At 42.4% G+C, this 16,850-nt stretch overlaps 1 protein-coding gene across 4 annotated transcripts; it reads right to left on the bottom strand.

The window, feature by feature from the left end:
• Positions 1-993: 993 nt before the first annotated feature.
• On the bottom strand, positions 994-16,345 carry LOC310681609 (carboxymethylenebutenolidase homolog). 4 transcript variants are annotated; one of them, XM_083449665.1, is made up of 7 exons: positions 16,060-16,345; positions 7,435-7,511; positions 6,766-6,989; positions 4,241-4,348; positions 2,867-3,009; positions 2,119-2,210; positions 995-1,397 (listed from the first exon to the last, which is right to left on the bottom strand). In XM_083449665.1, exons 3-7 carry the CDS (start codon positions 6,978-6,980, stop codon positions 1,212-1,214), a joined length of 744 nt encoding a protein of 247 aa, XP_083305791.1. In that variant the 5' UTR covers positions 6,981-6,989; positions 7,435-7,511; positions 16,060-16,345; the 3' UTR covers positions 995-1,211. The 4 variants fall into 4 exon arrangements, with proteins under 4 accessions (XP_083305792.1, XP_083305791.1, XP_083305789.1 ...); XM_083449663.1 differs by having other exon boundaries at positions 16,070-16,345; XM_083449664.1 differs by having other exon boundaries at positions 7,435-7,508; positions 16,070-16,345.
• Between the last annotated feature and the right edge of the window lie 505 nt (positions 16,346-16,850).

Here is a 16,850-nt window from a genome sequence, read left to right as displayed (position 1 = left end):
TAAGTTACAGTATAAGATATATATTGTCTTTATTTTAGTATTCCATACATCTGAGAAGGGAGGATATGGATTTTAATTCCGCAAAATGCAAAGATGCTATTTATTAGGTGTGTGCAGAGGTCTCAAGGTTCATCTTGAATTTTTTTAAAAAATAATTGTGAGTTGCTCTGTGCAATCTTTCCACCCAAGTCTAGGCTTGTCCATGCCAAGGTGCAACGTGTAATTGAAGTTGCATCTGTCTCAATCTAATCAGCGTGGTCCATACAATGTCGCCCTCCTTCACTGCTAACACACTCACTTTCTAAAATGTGTAAAGTTTAAAAAAGACCCTTTCATAATCACTCCAATCCCAGGGATGGACCCTTTGTAGCTCTGTTGTTCAGTATCCTGCTCTGGAATCAATTCTGGTGTTCATAAGAGAATGGAGATCATGCTTCATCCGCATAGCTGTCAACTTACAGATTTGAAAATAAGGGGCCAGCAGCCTCGAAAATAAGGGATCAGCAGCCAAAATAAGGGATTTTCTGGGCGCAGGTATGTTTAACTTCTGAGCCCCTCTGAGCCAAAGACAGAAAGGCCAGCCAACAGCCAAACAAAGCCTCAAGCGGTGGTTCCCACAGCGCAGCAACCCTTCCAAGGGGATGCAGCAAGGAAAACCACCGTCACCTCTCCGCTGGGAAGCGCTGAGCAAAGGCGAGTCCCCAGGCAATGCGGCCGATTTGATCGGCACAAGGCATGCAAGCTCCACCCCCCAGTCATTCTTAGACTCCTTATTGGGTGAGCAATGCAGCCAAGCAACACAGTTGGAGCCTCCCTCCTCCCTAGCCGGCAGGGAGGGAGGGACAGGAGCTGCTTCCTTTGAAACCCAGGAAATTTAAGGGACATCATCAATAAGGGACAGCAGCGGGACACGGTGCTAGGATAAGGGAGTTTCCCGCCAAATAAGGGACAGCTGACAGCTATGTTCATTTGCTGTGAGTCTTGCATGCACACTTCCAATACCGAATGCTCGTATCTTTGTGTGCCAGACAATGATTTCAAAGACCTTTCATTATAAATATTTCTTAATTTATTATTGAAAGTTCTCTAAAGTATATCTTCTCTTTTCTCCGATAGATAGCACCACAATCTAGAAATAGTTTAGAGGGGGGGAATAAATTGCATTTGGGGGGGGGGGCGAGGAAATAATGCAACATATATTTATTCAAGTTTCAAAACATAATGTATCTGTTCAGCCAGTCAATCATATCCATTCTTGCCTCCTCTATGTAAGGCTGATCTTCAGGTTTCATGTCCTCAGGCTTTAACTGAGCAAAGCCATGTTGTTGTCCAGGATAGACTTTGATTTTAAAGGGCACTCTACAATATTCTGCCAGTTTTTCCTCCAGCAAAGTGACCTGTAACATACAATCAATTTCATTAGATATCTACAAAAGTTAAAAATCAAAACTTCCAAATTTGCTCCCTTTTAATCTGAATTCCTTCAAGATTTTTCTTTAAATCTAGTGTTGCCATAACTACAGTTAAGCAATATTGAATTCTACCATGCCAGAGTGCAATTATTTTTTAAAAATAAAAATAAAAAAATCCACCATTTTAATGCCAACGCACCCAAAGCCGTTTACAACTTTAATATACTAATTTTAATATACTAATTTGCCCAGGGATGGGGTGGAAGAGGTGGAAGATGGAGACAGTCTCACTGGAGCAGACCTAATGTTGTCTTTGCCTGCCTGCCTGCCTTCCTCTCTCAATTCGTTTCCACCTGTATCAAATATGGTTAGTCTTTCATTCTCTGCCTTGCTCCTTTAACACACCAGTATGCTTCCTTTTCCATTTGTGGCAATGCTTCTTCTTGTCAGAAACAGATGCAAAATAATATTAAATCAGAAAAGTAGTGCACATAGAGGCTGCCTGTCCCTCATTACAGAGGAATTGCAGCTTGTACTCAAGAGGCCATGGCAAGCATCAAGAAAGTTTGAACTGGAAGACAATGGACGCTAAACTGTGATTAATAAAGCCGTAGCCTGTTTAAATCCCAAGCGATTGTTTTGTGTTTATTGTAATGTCACCATGCCTTGGCCCCTCTGCCAGAGACTTCACTGTGCAATAGCTTACCTGATCAGAAGAAATGGTGTGATCTTTTCCACCAAACATGAAAAAGGTAGGATTCAGCAAATTATACCTACTTTCAGAGTCTCTGATGATTCCTAAAACATATTTAAAGAAAGAGGTTAAATCAAGTAGTATATTCTTCAAGGTCAATAGAGAACAAAGGTTTCTATTTACTTCAGTGGTATGTATCTCTCATCCGTTCTTTCTCATGTTCTCAAGGGCAGCAGTTAAAAAACAATAATGCCCCCTCAGCTTAATCAGCAGTGTTATAGGTAATGATTTATAGCAATCAAATGCCTATATTTTCCTTGTAGGATAATTTTTACTGTTTGATGGCTGAGGTCCCAGATAAGAGGCACACTTGAAAGAAAAAGTTTATTGAGTTAGTGTGTTTAGCAATTAATCACTGTTTGTTGCAAATCAGCAACCCTGGCTCATATGTGATGCTAAACTGAACTTCTGTGAAAGTGAAACTCAACTCAACCGAACTTCCCTCCAGACACGTGGAAGAAAAAAAGAAGAGGTGTTGTGGGCCGAACCCTATGGAACTCCCTGCCACAAGAAGTTAGGGAGGCACATAGGATTGCATCCTTATTCCCCTTGCTGGAACAGTGAGAGAACGAAGCATATGTTGCTGAAATAAATAGCCATCATGAACGCTGCAGCTCATCCTTACACAGACTTAGACTATAAATGTTTCAATGCACAAAAACATAGAGGCCTGCTCAAGTTTACAAACATTTGTCATTACCATAGAGGGATACCCCAGCTTGAAAATCAGGATTTGTCAACATCAAGTGATGTACAGCCATTCCACCCCAAGAAAATCCAATGACACCGATTTTCATTGCATTGTACTGCTCCTTAAGATACTTCATGAAAATAGCAGCTGTCCTACAACCATGAACAAAAGGGAACTAAGACATCTACATACAATTGCAATATTATCAAAACTTGCTTTCCCACCTTCACCTGCTGTTAAAAAAGCACTGGCCCACTCAGGAAGATGCCGGGTTATCAGAGGGCCACTAAATTATGGGAACTGATTTTAAATGAAACCATTTGCTTTGAATGGCACATGCCCTTTTAGAAGTGTGGGCTTGCCCACAACTGGCGACCAAGAGAGGCACCATTTGGAATTTTATAGAAGTACAAACACAGGAAAGAATGCTTAATTTCTCTATGAAAATGGATATCTGGTGCTATTCCTCATTTTTACATACAGTGGTACCTCGGGTTAAGTACTTAATTCATTCCGGAGGTCCGTACATAACCTGAAACTGTTTTTAACCTGAAGCACCACTTTAGCTAGTGGGGCCTCCTGCTGCCGCTGCGCAGCCAGAGCATGATTTCTGTTCTTATCCTGAAGCAAAGTTTTTAACATGAAGCACTATTTCTGGGTTAGCAAAGTCTGTAACCTGAAGCGTATGTAACCTGAGGTACTTGTAAGAGGAACAACTGAACATGGAAGAGTGACAAGGATTGATAATACTAAAATGAATGCCAAAAGAATGTGTAAAACATGAAGGGGAGTTAATAAGTATGTTAAGGAATCACAGAGGTGGGGCGTGTCGAATTATAGCAACATGCAGGGTGCTGCTGAAATTTGAGAGCCTCAAGTCTGCCACTGTTTAGCCTAAAATCCTATGCAGATTTTCTTGGATGTAAGTTCCATTGATCTCAACAGGATTGGCTTCTGAATAAGTATGCTTAGGATCATATTGCATAGCTCAATCAATACAGACCCTCCAAGGGATGTCCCTGGTTTAGAGAAGCCTTCCAAGTTTCTGATTTGATCCCGGAATGTCCCACTTTTCCTTAGAATGTCCCTATTTTCATTGGAGAAATATTAGAGGCTATGGTGTTATCCGACTCCTGAGTTGTCTGAAGGCAATCCTGTATAGGGAAGCTTTTTTAAATGTTTTATTGTGCTTTTATATATGCTGGAAGCTGTGTGGGGTATTAATAGTTAAATTATAATTCTGGAATGGGACGTCCCTATTTTCATTGGAGAAATGTTGGAGGGTATATCAATGCCCCTCCCAAAATTCCATTCTCCTGTTGATGGTGAATTAACCTTAGCTACATCTATTAGTTATAGCTTTGGAATAAATGTTAGTCTTACTTGTCCACCTTCGTGGGATCTCGGTGCTTTAACCAGTCCGCAAAATTCTGCCAACGATCAGTAGTTTTCCATGGTTCTTTTCCCAGGAAGAAATCTGGGCATATGGTTCTGTATGGAATAGCAGACAGATGTTACCCATAACCTGTTCAGCCTTTTAAAAAAATATGTCATTTTAAGTCTGCGCATAGAGATTGCAATCTTTGCAAAAACTCCCTCCCTGTGTGCTGTGATTGGCGATAATGAAATCATTTTCATCGACACCACCTCAGATCATTGTGGCATCCAGCCAACATTCATCCAATGTACAGCAGTTAAGAATTCACATATTAAAGGCATTTATTTTCATGAAGTTGTTTAAACCTAGAGTGTTTGTGCTTCAAATTCTTATTCTAGATCATTACACAATTGGTGTGTGACTTGCACTTGCAACAGTTCCATATTCAGGAAAAGAAGAGGCAGTGTCACTGCTCAATGACACATTCCAGCAAGGCAAAAGGACTCAATGAAAAGACAGGGCAGAAAGTTTTTGGCCTAGGGAGGGTGTCTGGTCTAGGAAGTGTCCCAAGGGATGGGCAAAATAATAATAATACCCTAATCCTGTGTGCACTGTCTGTAGGCAGGTCCACTCTGAGGCCCAGAGAGGCCTGGGCCACTTCTACCTTTTGAGGCCCGTAGTCAAAATAATAATTCAAAAAATGACAACACAAAAACAAAATAAGGCACTGAAAAAGGAGTGGGTTGTATATATTATCATTTGATTTGTGGCATAAGAGCAGATACATTTTTATTAATACAGTGGAACCTCGGTTCCGTTCTGGAGCACTGTTCAAATTCCAAAACGTTTGACAGCTGAGATGCAATTGCCGGTCAGCAAACTCCTTTTTAGAAATGGAGAAATGCACCTCGGAAGCTGTGTTCGAAACCGAGGCGCGTTCGAAAACGGAAAAGCATTCACTTCCGGGTTGTCGGCATTCGGGTTCCGAATTGTTCGGCTTCCGAAGCGTGTGACAACCGAGGTTCCACTGTATGAACGGAAATTTTACATTCTTTAATATGACACCACACCATCTGTATCAATTAACAAATTTGCACTTCTAAGCTGAGAAGGTGTGTCACGTGTTGCTCCATTGCACATAAAAACAAGTTGTGAAACTTGCCGGATGCCAAAAAAAATGAGGGTCCTGTTGATAAGGCCCTCCTGAGTCACCCTTCGATTCATCTGTTGCTAAACCCTTCATATCTAGACTCTGCAGCTAACTCAGTGCTTTGCTATATGTTTAGCATGGATATTAGTAGTCTAGTAGTTATTGGGGGAAACATTCTCAGTGGGACCCCTTCACCCAGAAGAGCACATAAGCAGAGAGCTCCCTCACAGTATCTTTGAACTTTTTGCATACCCTGTACTAGGTGAAAACAGTGTTGTGGTGCTGTTTGAAGTGGACCTTTGCTGGTCAAGACTCCCAGCAAAGCCCAGCTTCACGTGAACTCACTTTCTCTGAGGAAGGGACAGGATTATGCAGCACTGCTATGAAAAGCCCGGCTGAACCCTGATGTAAACAAAAACCTGCTCTTTTCCTTATGGGGTATCCAAGAGCCCATATAGAGTCCTTACATAGGTTCCCTATTGGTAGGAGAAAATAACAGAGGCCAACCAGAGAATATTGAGAAGCAAAGCAGCTAGTAAGCCTGATCTTTATTGATCTGTTGCAACAGGGTCCTCACTCACCACATCGCAGGAGGGAGGTGGAACCCCGAACACTGGCGCACAAGGCCTTATATATATAGACATTTTAAATTCCCTGCCCTGGAGCTCAAGACCACCCCTCCATACATACATACATCACAGAAGGGGTGTAACCTAAGACCACCCCCCATATACATCATACCTACATCACAGAAAAGACGGTCTAAAACAGAAATTTGAATGTTGTTTTTCTCCTGTCACTGTTTATTTCCTGTCTGGCAGGTTACTTGATTGGATTGCCTGGGAAGCCTGGCTAGTCTTTTGTAATGATAAATACTTAGTTCCTGGGCCAGGTCACAGGCTCACACCCTATTCATATCTTAAATGTGCCCTTAAGACAGGATTTGTGAGGAAAGAGACAATGGGGAGGTTTCCCACTTTGACCTTGCAGAGAAAACATTTGCTCAGTTTAGGAATCAAAATGGTTTCAGGTCGGTCTTCCTGTGCTGATCGATGTACGTGCTTGGTTGGTACACTTATGAACATTACCATATATCAAGACCACAAAATTCCTATCTCAACCCATCAAATTCTTTATTTGTAAGCCATTTTATTTCCAGATCCACTGTGAACTTAAGATAAAACAATGCATTAAGTGCCCCCATTTCAGGTAATATTTCTTAAGGTACGTTTTTTAATGAGACTAATGCCTTTCAGGAAGACATTCAGACAAGAGGTGACGGATAACTTTTCTGTATGAAAATCACAAGTCAGGTCAAATTTCTGGCCTTGCAACCACAACGTAGAGATTGAGGAAGGTTAAAAAGAACCAATTGCTCACATGTATCCTTTAGCTGCGACGATATCAGCAACGTATCTGGTATCTGGGAATTCCCATCCATATATGTCGTGAATCACAATCACAGCTTTGTCCGTGTTGGAAGGAGGTTGGCAAACATATGCTTTGATGTTATCAACTTGCACATCTTGGCCACGCCCCGTGTAAGTGCTTCTTCTTCCAACATCATATTGGAAAGGTAAATCCTGACTAGTCATTACAGAAAACTGAAATGTAAACAAAATGTAATTAGTCAAATATAAACAAAAAGAAGCTATTGTTAAAAAAATGAAAATGACCCACACGGAGTAACAGAAATGAGCAAATCGGAACAAAAGCAATTGAAATAGCTCAACACAATAGATGCTTCAAGCGGTTCCCCCAAATTCAGCTGAAATTGCAACTTATACGGGCTTCTCCAGTCTAACTACCGCATTTACTCGAATGTAACGCACACCTTTTTTTGCCAAATTACTTCATAAAATTAGAGTGTGCATTAGATTTGATGACACATTTACATTCGCCAGCAAATACATTTTTGGTTTCAGTGTTTTGAAAATTGAGGTGCCCATTAGATTTGATGACGCGTTCAGTTCACGTAAATATGGTATTATTAATACAACAGGTGTCGTCAGTGCTTTTCTTTCTAGAAAAATAGGTTCCAGTACTCACCAGGAAGTTGTCACAGTAAGTGCCACACTTTTTAACAACAAAAAGAGGTGCTGGTACTGAGTACCATTGAGTACCTGCTGAGAGAGAAAAAACACTGGGTGTTTTCTCAAGCACATCTAATGCAACTAATCAAGGGCTTCATTAGATTGGAAAAAAAGAAGAAAGCACAGTATAGGAAACAGAAGTAAGTTCAGACCAAAGTGCCAAGGACAAATTTAAAGGGACACCTTGAATACTGTGCCAGCAGCAGCTCATGTAAAAGTAAAAAATGAGGAAGGGGGTTGTTTTTTTAAAGCCTCCTTCTTTCAGCATAGTTCTATACACACACCAATATTAAAACAAAGATTACTAGTAGTTGTAGTGATTGTGAAAATTGATGCAAGTAAGTTCCAGCGTCTTTGAAGCACACAAACTGGGAACAGACAGGATGAATAACAGAATAATAATTAATAATAATAATTTTTTATTTATGCCCCACCCTTCCTGGTTTAAAAACCAGGCTCAGGGCGGCTAACAGCAAATATAAAACATTGATTAAAATGCGATTTAAGAACAGCATAAAATACAACATAAAATGCAGCATCAATATCAATAAAATTCAAAAATTCAGGGGTCATTTTTTGGGGGTGGGGGAACCCAGTCAGTAGACATCAAATGATCACCAGGGCTAACTGGCCAAGTTGGTCCTACTAGGGCCAGCAAGGAGTCCAGGGAGGAATTTAAACGTGGGGTCCCAAGAAAGGGTTTCTTCATGGAAGAGGAAAGGGGAAAGGGAATAGAGGATCAGGCTAATTCAAATTGAAGGCCAGGTGGAATAGCTCTGTCTTACAGGCCCTGCGGAAGGAGATCAAGTCCTGCAGAAAACTGTAGTTGAAAATCGACATGCCAACCAGAGGGCATGTGGAGTGGGTGGCCAGAGGACAGGGTGCATCAAAGCAGCAATGCTTGAAAAAACATTGCACTTTAATAAGACTGAAAGGTGGGGTCCCACTTCAAAGGCAGATGAGTGCTATTAAGCAAATGATGAAAACTTGGTAATTGTCAATTCAGCTGCCTCCAGACAGCAGGCCTGATGTAAGAGACCTTAGTGAAAATGTTGTTGTAATCTGCGCTAATAGTAATTTGAACACTGAATACCTTGGAATTCATACAAAATGCTGACTAGGAATACGAGGCAAGGCATATATCTGCAATTAAGAGAGGCATATACTGGAAGCAGGCCTGTTCATACATCATTATTGATGGCTAGTTGCTACATTCTTGCAGTTAATTGTTTTTGCAATCGTAATAGTTGCCATTGGAAGCATCTTCTTCTTCTTCTTCTTCTTCTTGTTATTATTATTATTATTATTATTCAAATTATTTACCTGCAGGTCTTAGGGTGGTTCACAACATAAAAGCATAGCTGTCAATATTTCCCTTTTTTAAAGGGAAATTCCCTTATTCCAAATAGGATTCCTTGCAAGAAAAGGGAAAAGTTGACAGCTATGCATAAAAGCATAATGTAGAACCCTTGATAATCCCCCACTCTGCAACACATTTTAAAAAAGCATTGGATGTCAATCAGCCAAAGGTAAAGGTAAAGGGAACCCTGACCGTTAAGTCCAGTCGCGGACGACTCTGGGGTTGCGGCGCTCATCTCGCTTTACTGGCCGAGGGAGCCGGCGTTTGTCCGCAGACAGCTTCAGGGTCATGTGGCCAGCATGACTAAGCCGCATCTGGCGAACCAGAGCAGTGCACAGAAACGCCGTTTGCCTTCCCGCCGGAGCGGTACCTATTTATCTACTTGCACTTTGAGGTGCTTTCGAACTGCTAGGTTGGCAGGAGCAGGGACTGAGCAACGGGAGCTCACCCCGTCGCAGGGATTCGAACCGCCGACCTTCTGATCAGCAAGCCCTAGGCTCTGTGGTTTAGACCACAGTGCCACCCACATCCCCAATCAGCCAAAGGCATAGTTAAAGAGGAAAATTTTTGTCTGGCGCCTAAAGGTGTATAATGAAAGTATCAGGCGAACCTCCCTGGGGAGAGTATTCCACAGACGGGGAGCCACTGCAGAGAAGACCTGCATTCTCATGTTGCTATGCTATGGACCCCTCATGGAGGAGGCAAACAAAGAAGGACCTCAGAAGATGATATGATGGTCTGGGTAGGTTCACATGGAGAGAAGCATTCCTTGAGGTATTGCGATCCTAAACTGTTTATGGCTTTATAGATCAAAACCAGCACTTTGACTTGGGCCCAGAAACTAATTGGTAGCCAGTGCAGTCTGTGAACAAGAGCAATGTGAATAAGTGGAACTGGGCATCAATATGTTAACTAAGAAAATGAATCAGCAAAAATTGAGTAAGCAAAAATCATGCAGAAGATTGTCTTCTACCTGCCTTTGCTGGATTCATGTATTTGATGTACTTTCTAATGCTACAAATGGACATGGTAGATTCCTATGTGTACACATTCTGTGTACCGTATTTTTCGCTCCATAGGACGCACTTTTTTCCCTCCAAAAATTAAGGGGAAATGTGTGTCCATCCTATGGAGCGAATGCAGGCTCCTTGGCTTCAGCGATAGCAACGCGAAGCCTCCAAAGCGCAGAGGGAGCGCTCCCTCCGCGCTCCGGAGGCTACACGTTGCTTTCGCTGAAGCCTGGAGAGCGAGAGGGGTCGGTGCTCGGTCTCCAGGCTTCAGGGATAGTCACCTGAAGCCTTTGGAGTGCAGCGGGAACTCACGCTGCGCTCCAAAGGCTTCGGGTTCCTTTTGCTGAAGCCGGTAGAGCAAGACTATATAGGGAAGTTTTTTTAATGTTAAGTGTTTTATTATGTTTTTATATATGTTGGGAGCCACCCAGAGTGGCTGGAGCAACCCAATCAGATGGGTGGGGAGGCTCAGCCAGATGGGCAGGGTATAAATAATAAATTATTATTATTATTATTATTATTATTATTATTATTATTATTATTATTTAGGATGTTCCTGGTTTTCTCAGAGAAATGTTGGCGGGTGTGTTTATGCAGGATGGGGCTTACATTGGCACCCCAATATTTAATTCTAGTTGGCATCCCTGTGGCCTGGAAAGGCTCTTATATAATGGCAAGTCCCTGATTCATCAAAACAAGATTGCTGGTGCAATCATTTCCTCCACCATTTCCTCTTCCAGGATTTCCTCATTCTCACAGCCAACTAGCTTTGATGTGGTCTGCACTAAAGGCCAAGCAGCTGGCGAGTTCAACAATTTCAGCGGAATCCTGTTTAGCCAGTGGGGCATTTGCATGAATCTTGCGTTGCCACCCTCATGGCAACCCTCAGTGTAGATGGAACTGGAAGCACCAAGTGTTCCTCCTCATTATTCCCAGAATCTTCCATCAGCAATTATTTGCCAGCACTGTTTGTCCTTCCCACCTACATGTCATGCTGGAGAACAAGGGTGGCAAAGGTCTGTATTTTGGGGAGCGGCTCTGAACTGAAATTCAAAATGCCAGCATGAGGAAGAAGAAAATTCAGAACTGGGAAATTTATATGGACTTTTGTTGCTATGCTGTTTCTCGATACTTTTATCGCTGCTTGGTTTATTATTTTATGTGTGCTTTATTGGGCTCCTTCGGGGGAAAGGATGGGATGGAATTTGAATTAAGAATTGCAGCAGTAATAATTCCGAGCTGCCAGCTACTCATGCCTGGCACATTGTGCTGGTTTACAAGAGATGGGTGAAATAACTTAAGTCCAGTGCTAGAGGACAACTTTGATTTAGGACAAGATTGGCTTGCACCAGAAGGTCTTGTGCCATTCCGTAGTGTCATCTGACCTTCTGTATGTGTTTAGTCTTAGGGCAGAAGGTCAGGTGAATGCACAGAAGTCAGGCGTGGGTCCAACTGGTTGAGCTGATCCCCCTGCACATTTTTCTTCTCCCTGCCATGTCTACCAGCTCCACCTGGTATGCAGACTGAGATCCTATCTGCCCACAGACTGTCTCGCCAGAGTGGTGCATGCTCTAGTTATCTCCCGCTTGGACAACTGCAATGTGCTCTACGTGGGGCTACCTTTGAAAGTGACCCAGAAATTACAACTAATCCAGAATGCGGCAGCTAGACTGGTGACTGGGAGCGGCCGCTGGGACCATAAAACACTGGTCCTGAAAGACTTTCATTGGCTCCCAGTACATTTCTGAGCACAATTCAAAGTGTTGGTGTTAACCTTTAAAGCCCTAAACGGCCTCAGCCCAGAATACCTGAAGGAGCGTCTCTACCTCCATCGTTCAGCCCGGACAATGAGGTCCAGCTCTGAGGGCCTTCTGGTGATTCCCTCACTGCGAGGAGTGAGGTTACAGGGAACCAGACAGAGGGCCTTTTTGGTAGTGGTGCCCACCCTGTGGAACACCCTCCCATCAGATGTCAAGGAAATAAACAACTACTTGACTTTTAGAAAACACCTGAAGGCAGCCCTGTTTAGGGAAGTTTTTGATGTTTGATATTTTATTGTGTTTCAATTTTATTGTGTTTTCAATATTCTATTGGGAGCCACCCAGAGTGGCTGGGGAAACCCAGCTAGATGGGTGGGGTATAAATAATATTAATAATAATTATATTATTACCATATAAAATCTGAAAGGCCTTCAAATTTATCATAAATAAATTAACCAGAAAATAATAATACCCTAGTGAGGTTCACATATTGTGTTACTAAAAGCAATTTAATTAACTATAGTACACAGCATGCTTGTACAATAAAGCGACTGCACTTAAAGAAACATTTAAATTGTGGGTCATATGTATGAAGCAAGGGTGAAGAGAAAGAAAGATCTAAACCACCCAAGTAGACTCCTATAAAACTAAATTAGACTCAGAGGCCTTAGTGCATTTTCCCAAAAGGAATTAAAAGCACATCTGAGTAATACAGTAGCCTGCCAGGCTTTCCTCGGGAAGTCTATTCCATAGTCAGTGTCATCACTTAGAAAAGTTGTTAGCCAGTGAAAAATATTGAAAAGGGGAGTCTCTGCAATTAGGGCAGGGTACGAGAGGAGTTTGGAATATTCAAGAAATTTGGTTGGGAAAAGCCCAGTTCCTAATTAGTTCCATTGCACCCTGTCTCATTTCAGCTATTCACTGACACCAGGCTACAGATGAGCAGTTTTGGTTTCTCTCAATTTTCCCAATTCGTTCTCCACAATCTTATATCAGGAAGTCATATTGAAACTCAATCAGCATCTTCCAGCAAATCTCTCCCAATGTATGCAGTTTTGCCTAATATATTTATCATTTATTTCTAAACCGCTTTAATATTCCAATGCTTAATAACCAATGCTCAGCTTGTACTATATAAAAACAATATATACACATTTTTGCCAAATAGTTTCCTTGAATATAATGCATTTTTTTATGTTGACTAATATTTTATGTCCACTTTGCTGCAATATATGCATTTTTGTACACATTGCTTGGCCATAGAACTGCATGGCAAAATTCAGGAAAATGTGAATTTTGAAGGATGTCTGGGTTTCGGTTCTCATGTTGTTTTGGAAAGAGCAAATTAGGGAGCTTTGCTTTCAAGTAAACTGAACCAAATTCCTCCCCTGTCCCTACATCTGACATCATAACTTCACAGCGTATGCACATTAATGATTAAATCGAATTATCCCTGCATGGTGGACAAATATTTTCATGCCCATTAAAAGGGAAATGGGTCAAAGAGCAGCAGATGATAACAGCTGTGTGATCCATATTTGAATCAACCTAGCTTGGGGCTATTCCAGCCTTTCCTTAAGCTTTTTTTTGTATTTATTCGACTAGTCAAACTCTTTGCTGCCTCTTCCCTTTGTACTTCTATGCTTTTAGATGCTTTGAGTTCCCTCTAGTGGAAGAAAAAATGGGATAAAGGTATCTAGAACAAATAAGCACACAACCAGCGGGTATTTATACAGTGCTTTCAGGTATAAACATCCCCACAATTTGAATCAATTTCTTGTTGCTCTCTCCTGATTGACTCCAGCAAACAATCTGCTATCTTCTTTCCTTACAGTGCAAACTTATTTATGTGTCTTCTCCGCAGAAGTTTGTTTCACTGAGTACACTGCGGCTTCTCTCCATTAAATATTAATGGAATTGCAGCCTCAAACTGAAAAAGTCAGCTGTGTGAATTTCCTTTCCCCATTGATCACAACTCAATGATATTTTCATTTATGAGCATTATGACGTTCTTTTGCAGCGCGTTTTCAGAACGTTTTTTTATAGCTGTGTAGATCTAGCCTGTGTAGATCTAGCCTAGATCTAGTCATGCTGGCCACATGACCCGGAAGCTGTACGCTGGCTCCCTCGGCCAATAAAGTGAGATGAGCACCGCAACCCCAGAGTCGGCCACGACTGGACCTAATGGTCAGGGGTCCCTTTACCTTTACCTTTTTTAGATCTAGCCTTAGTATCCTTTAGCTGGGATACTATTAGCATTAATTTTTACATACAAAATCGCCTCTCACCCCCGCAACAGTCACTCTAAGAGACTGATAATGGGCTTTGTGTCTGCACACCCCATCCACACCCCTCCCTTTGTGCACCTGGCTTCAGCACTTATGTTATACAGTCACAGAATCATAGAGTTGCAGTGTTGAAAGGGCCATTTAGTCCAATACAGGAATCTTTTACCCAACATGGGGCCCCAACCCACCAGTGATGTAGCATGGGTTGCTGGAGCCCAGGGTGTGGAGGGCCATGCCGGGGGATGGGTATGCTGGCTTGCTTCCTTGCCGCAGTTCTGGCCTCAATGAGGGAGCCTGTCATGGGGGCACCTGATTACCCCCTCTGAATTCTGTGCCCAGGGCCAAGGCCCTCCTGCCACCCGCTATGCCTCTGAAACGCATGACTCTTATTAAGAGTCTCATGCTCGACCAACTGAGCAATCAGCCAGTTGTGAGCTATTAAGCCATATTTGCCTGTAATCTCCAAACTAATAAACTTGGAGGCAAAACCAGAAATGCTTGTGCTGACAGAGCAACCTGCTATGTGCCACGTTGAATTCCTCTGTGTGGTTCAGCAAACCACAGAACTGTTCTATTATGGTGCATGAGTGAAGCGAGCACAGGTCGCAATGTTCCCTCTTGGTCTAATAAATTATGATTCATTAGTCCGATATTGCTGCATTTGAATTGGGCCACAATTGCTTAGTCAAGGTCAAAATACACTGAGTGACCCTGGGCGATTTGCCACCTCCCACATTACCCTGTCTCACAGGCTTTATTGTGAGGGTGAAATTGAAGAGGGGCCTTGAGCACCCTGAAGAAAGGGAAGGGGAGAAAAATCTGTATAGTAACAGTAGCCACCCTGTGAATTTGGTAGCCTAGCAGATGTTTGAACATACATTTCTGAAACTCAAACATATTGAGATACTGTACAAAGGTAAAGGGACCCCTGACCGTTAGGCCCAGTCGTGACCGACTCTGGGGTTGCAGTGCTCATCTCACTTTATTGGCCGAGGGAGCCGGCGTACAGCTTCAAGGTCATGTGACCAGCATGACTAAGCCGCTTCTGGTGGACCAGAGCAGCACACGGAAACGCCGTTTACCTTCCCGCCGGAGCGGTACCTATTGATCTACTTGCACTTAGACGTGCTTTCGAACTGCTACGTTGGCAGGAGCAGGGACTGAGCAACAGGATCTCACCCCGTCGCGGGGATTCGAACCGCCGACCTTCTGATCGGCAAGTCCTAGGCTCTGTGGTTTAACCCACAGCACCACCTACGTCCCTCGTTCAGATACTGTACACCCTGGCAATTTATTTTACATGTACTTGGGATAATTGCAGATGGGCTTAATTTGCTGATGGGTTGTTGTTTTCTTATTTATCAAATTCCCTCTGGAAAGGGTAAATCCAGATTAAAATCCAGATACAGGTATTTTGGTGTGTACATGAGGATCACCATTTGCACAATAAACATCTATCTGAAAGCATGCCCTATCTTGAGTCCCTCTCTTGATATTTGCACAGATATCCTGCTAATTTCAGTAGCAAATCTGCTATGATTTGGTGGCAGCAATTAAAAAACGATGTTCTCCATAAAAAACAGATAGGACTTGAGTAACACTAGCTGAACATTGTCTTAAGCACTTCAAATAATATTAGTCATAATAATCATTCCTTTATTTCTTTTTATAGAATACAGTATAGAACTCTTTGTGGGAGGACTCAAAAATAAAAAAGGATTCTTTTCGTTTCCTACTACGTAATATATAAAATCTAGCATCTTAATCACTTGCAAAATATGTTCCAGTTATTTACGTAAGAAAACATTATCATTTATATAGCTCTTCCGGGTGTTCAGAGCACATACATTATTTTGTAAAAACAATAGCAACCCTGTACAGTCAATCATTATTGTTATCCCCTGACCGCAAGTGGGCTGGGTGGGTGTTAGACTAAGAGAGAGTGGTCTGCTACGGTCATGTAATGAGTTTGAAGCAGAGGTAAGATCTGAAGCCAAGAGTTCCTGATGGGTAGCTTACACTCAAAGCCACTAAAATACACCATCATTATTTGTAACACCTGTCACTGCTTGAATCTCCATTTCTCCCCCCTTTGCTCCACAGTTTTATAGAACTGTAGCTGTCCTAACCTCAGGATAGGGTAGGAGGCATTATTGCTCTACTTGAACATACCTGGATTGGAGGGGTTGTGATCTAAACCCAACGAAGATTCCTTTGGCGATGAGGAGAAACTTGCAGGTTGTCGGCTGATGTAAGAAAATAAAAAATGCAGCACCAGTAACAGTTCTATAGCTGCTGCTCAGATTCCATTCCAGTGCTGTGTTCCTTTCAGATGTTATGGCAGATATGAAGTTGGGAGAAGAAGGTGGAGGCTGCTTTGAAGACAAATGCCTAATCCAGAAAGACAGGAAAGGGGAAGGGACGTGGATTCAAAGAGACAGGCTTCTCTTGTTCCCCAAGGCTGATTTTTAGACTTGCTTTCTTTGGTGTTTTTTTTGGAAGAGGTGGGTGCTGCTAAGGAGAACGCACTATGCAATTTCCTCGCAGCCAGCTGTCTAGGTTTCTGTTTAAGCTAAAAAAGGACAACCCCCTGGCAAGATCTCTGGCTCTGAACATATAATTTAGATTTCTTCATGTATATTTGCTGCTTCTTCCTGTGGCTACTGTAGAAGAAACTTAGTACTGTATGTGGCAAAAGTGTAGGGAGAGAGATGCCCAGTTCTAAGGCTTTTTGCAGGAAGGGGGGGGGGTGGCTCTAGGAAAGGGATGTGCTATGTGTCCACAATATTCCCTGCTCCAAATTCGAGGGTCAGGATTTTACAGTTGTGGGACACTGCTGTAGCCCTAGCCACATGTTCAGTCACGCAAAGTTGGTGCTACTTAGGCACATACTGTCTCGAGTCAGCTTTAGGCTTCTGTTGTTCTGTGGGTGTGACAAGTCTCCAGCTGGCTA

Source organism: Podarcis tiliguerta (genome assembly GCF_965153285.1).
Source record: "Podarcis tiliguerta genome assembly, chromosome: 7".
In the NCBI taxonomy this organism is placed as follows: Eukaryota; Metazoa; Chordata; class Lepidosauria; order Squamata; family Lacertidae; genus Podarcis; species Podarcis tiliguerta.
Note: the sequence above shows the minus strand (reverse complement) of the source record. Positions and strands in the feature narration are given on the sequence as shown.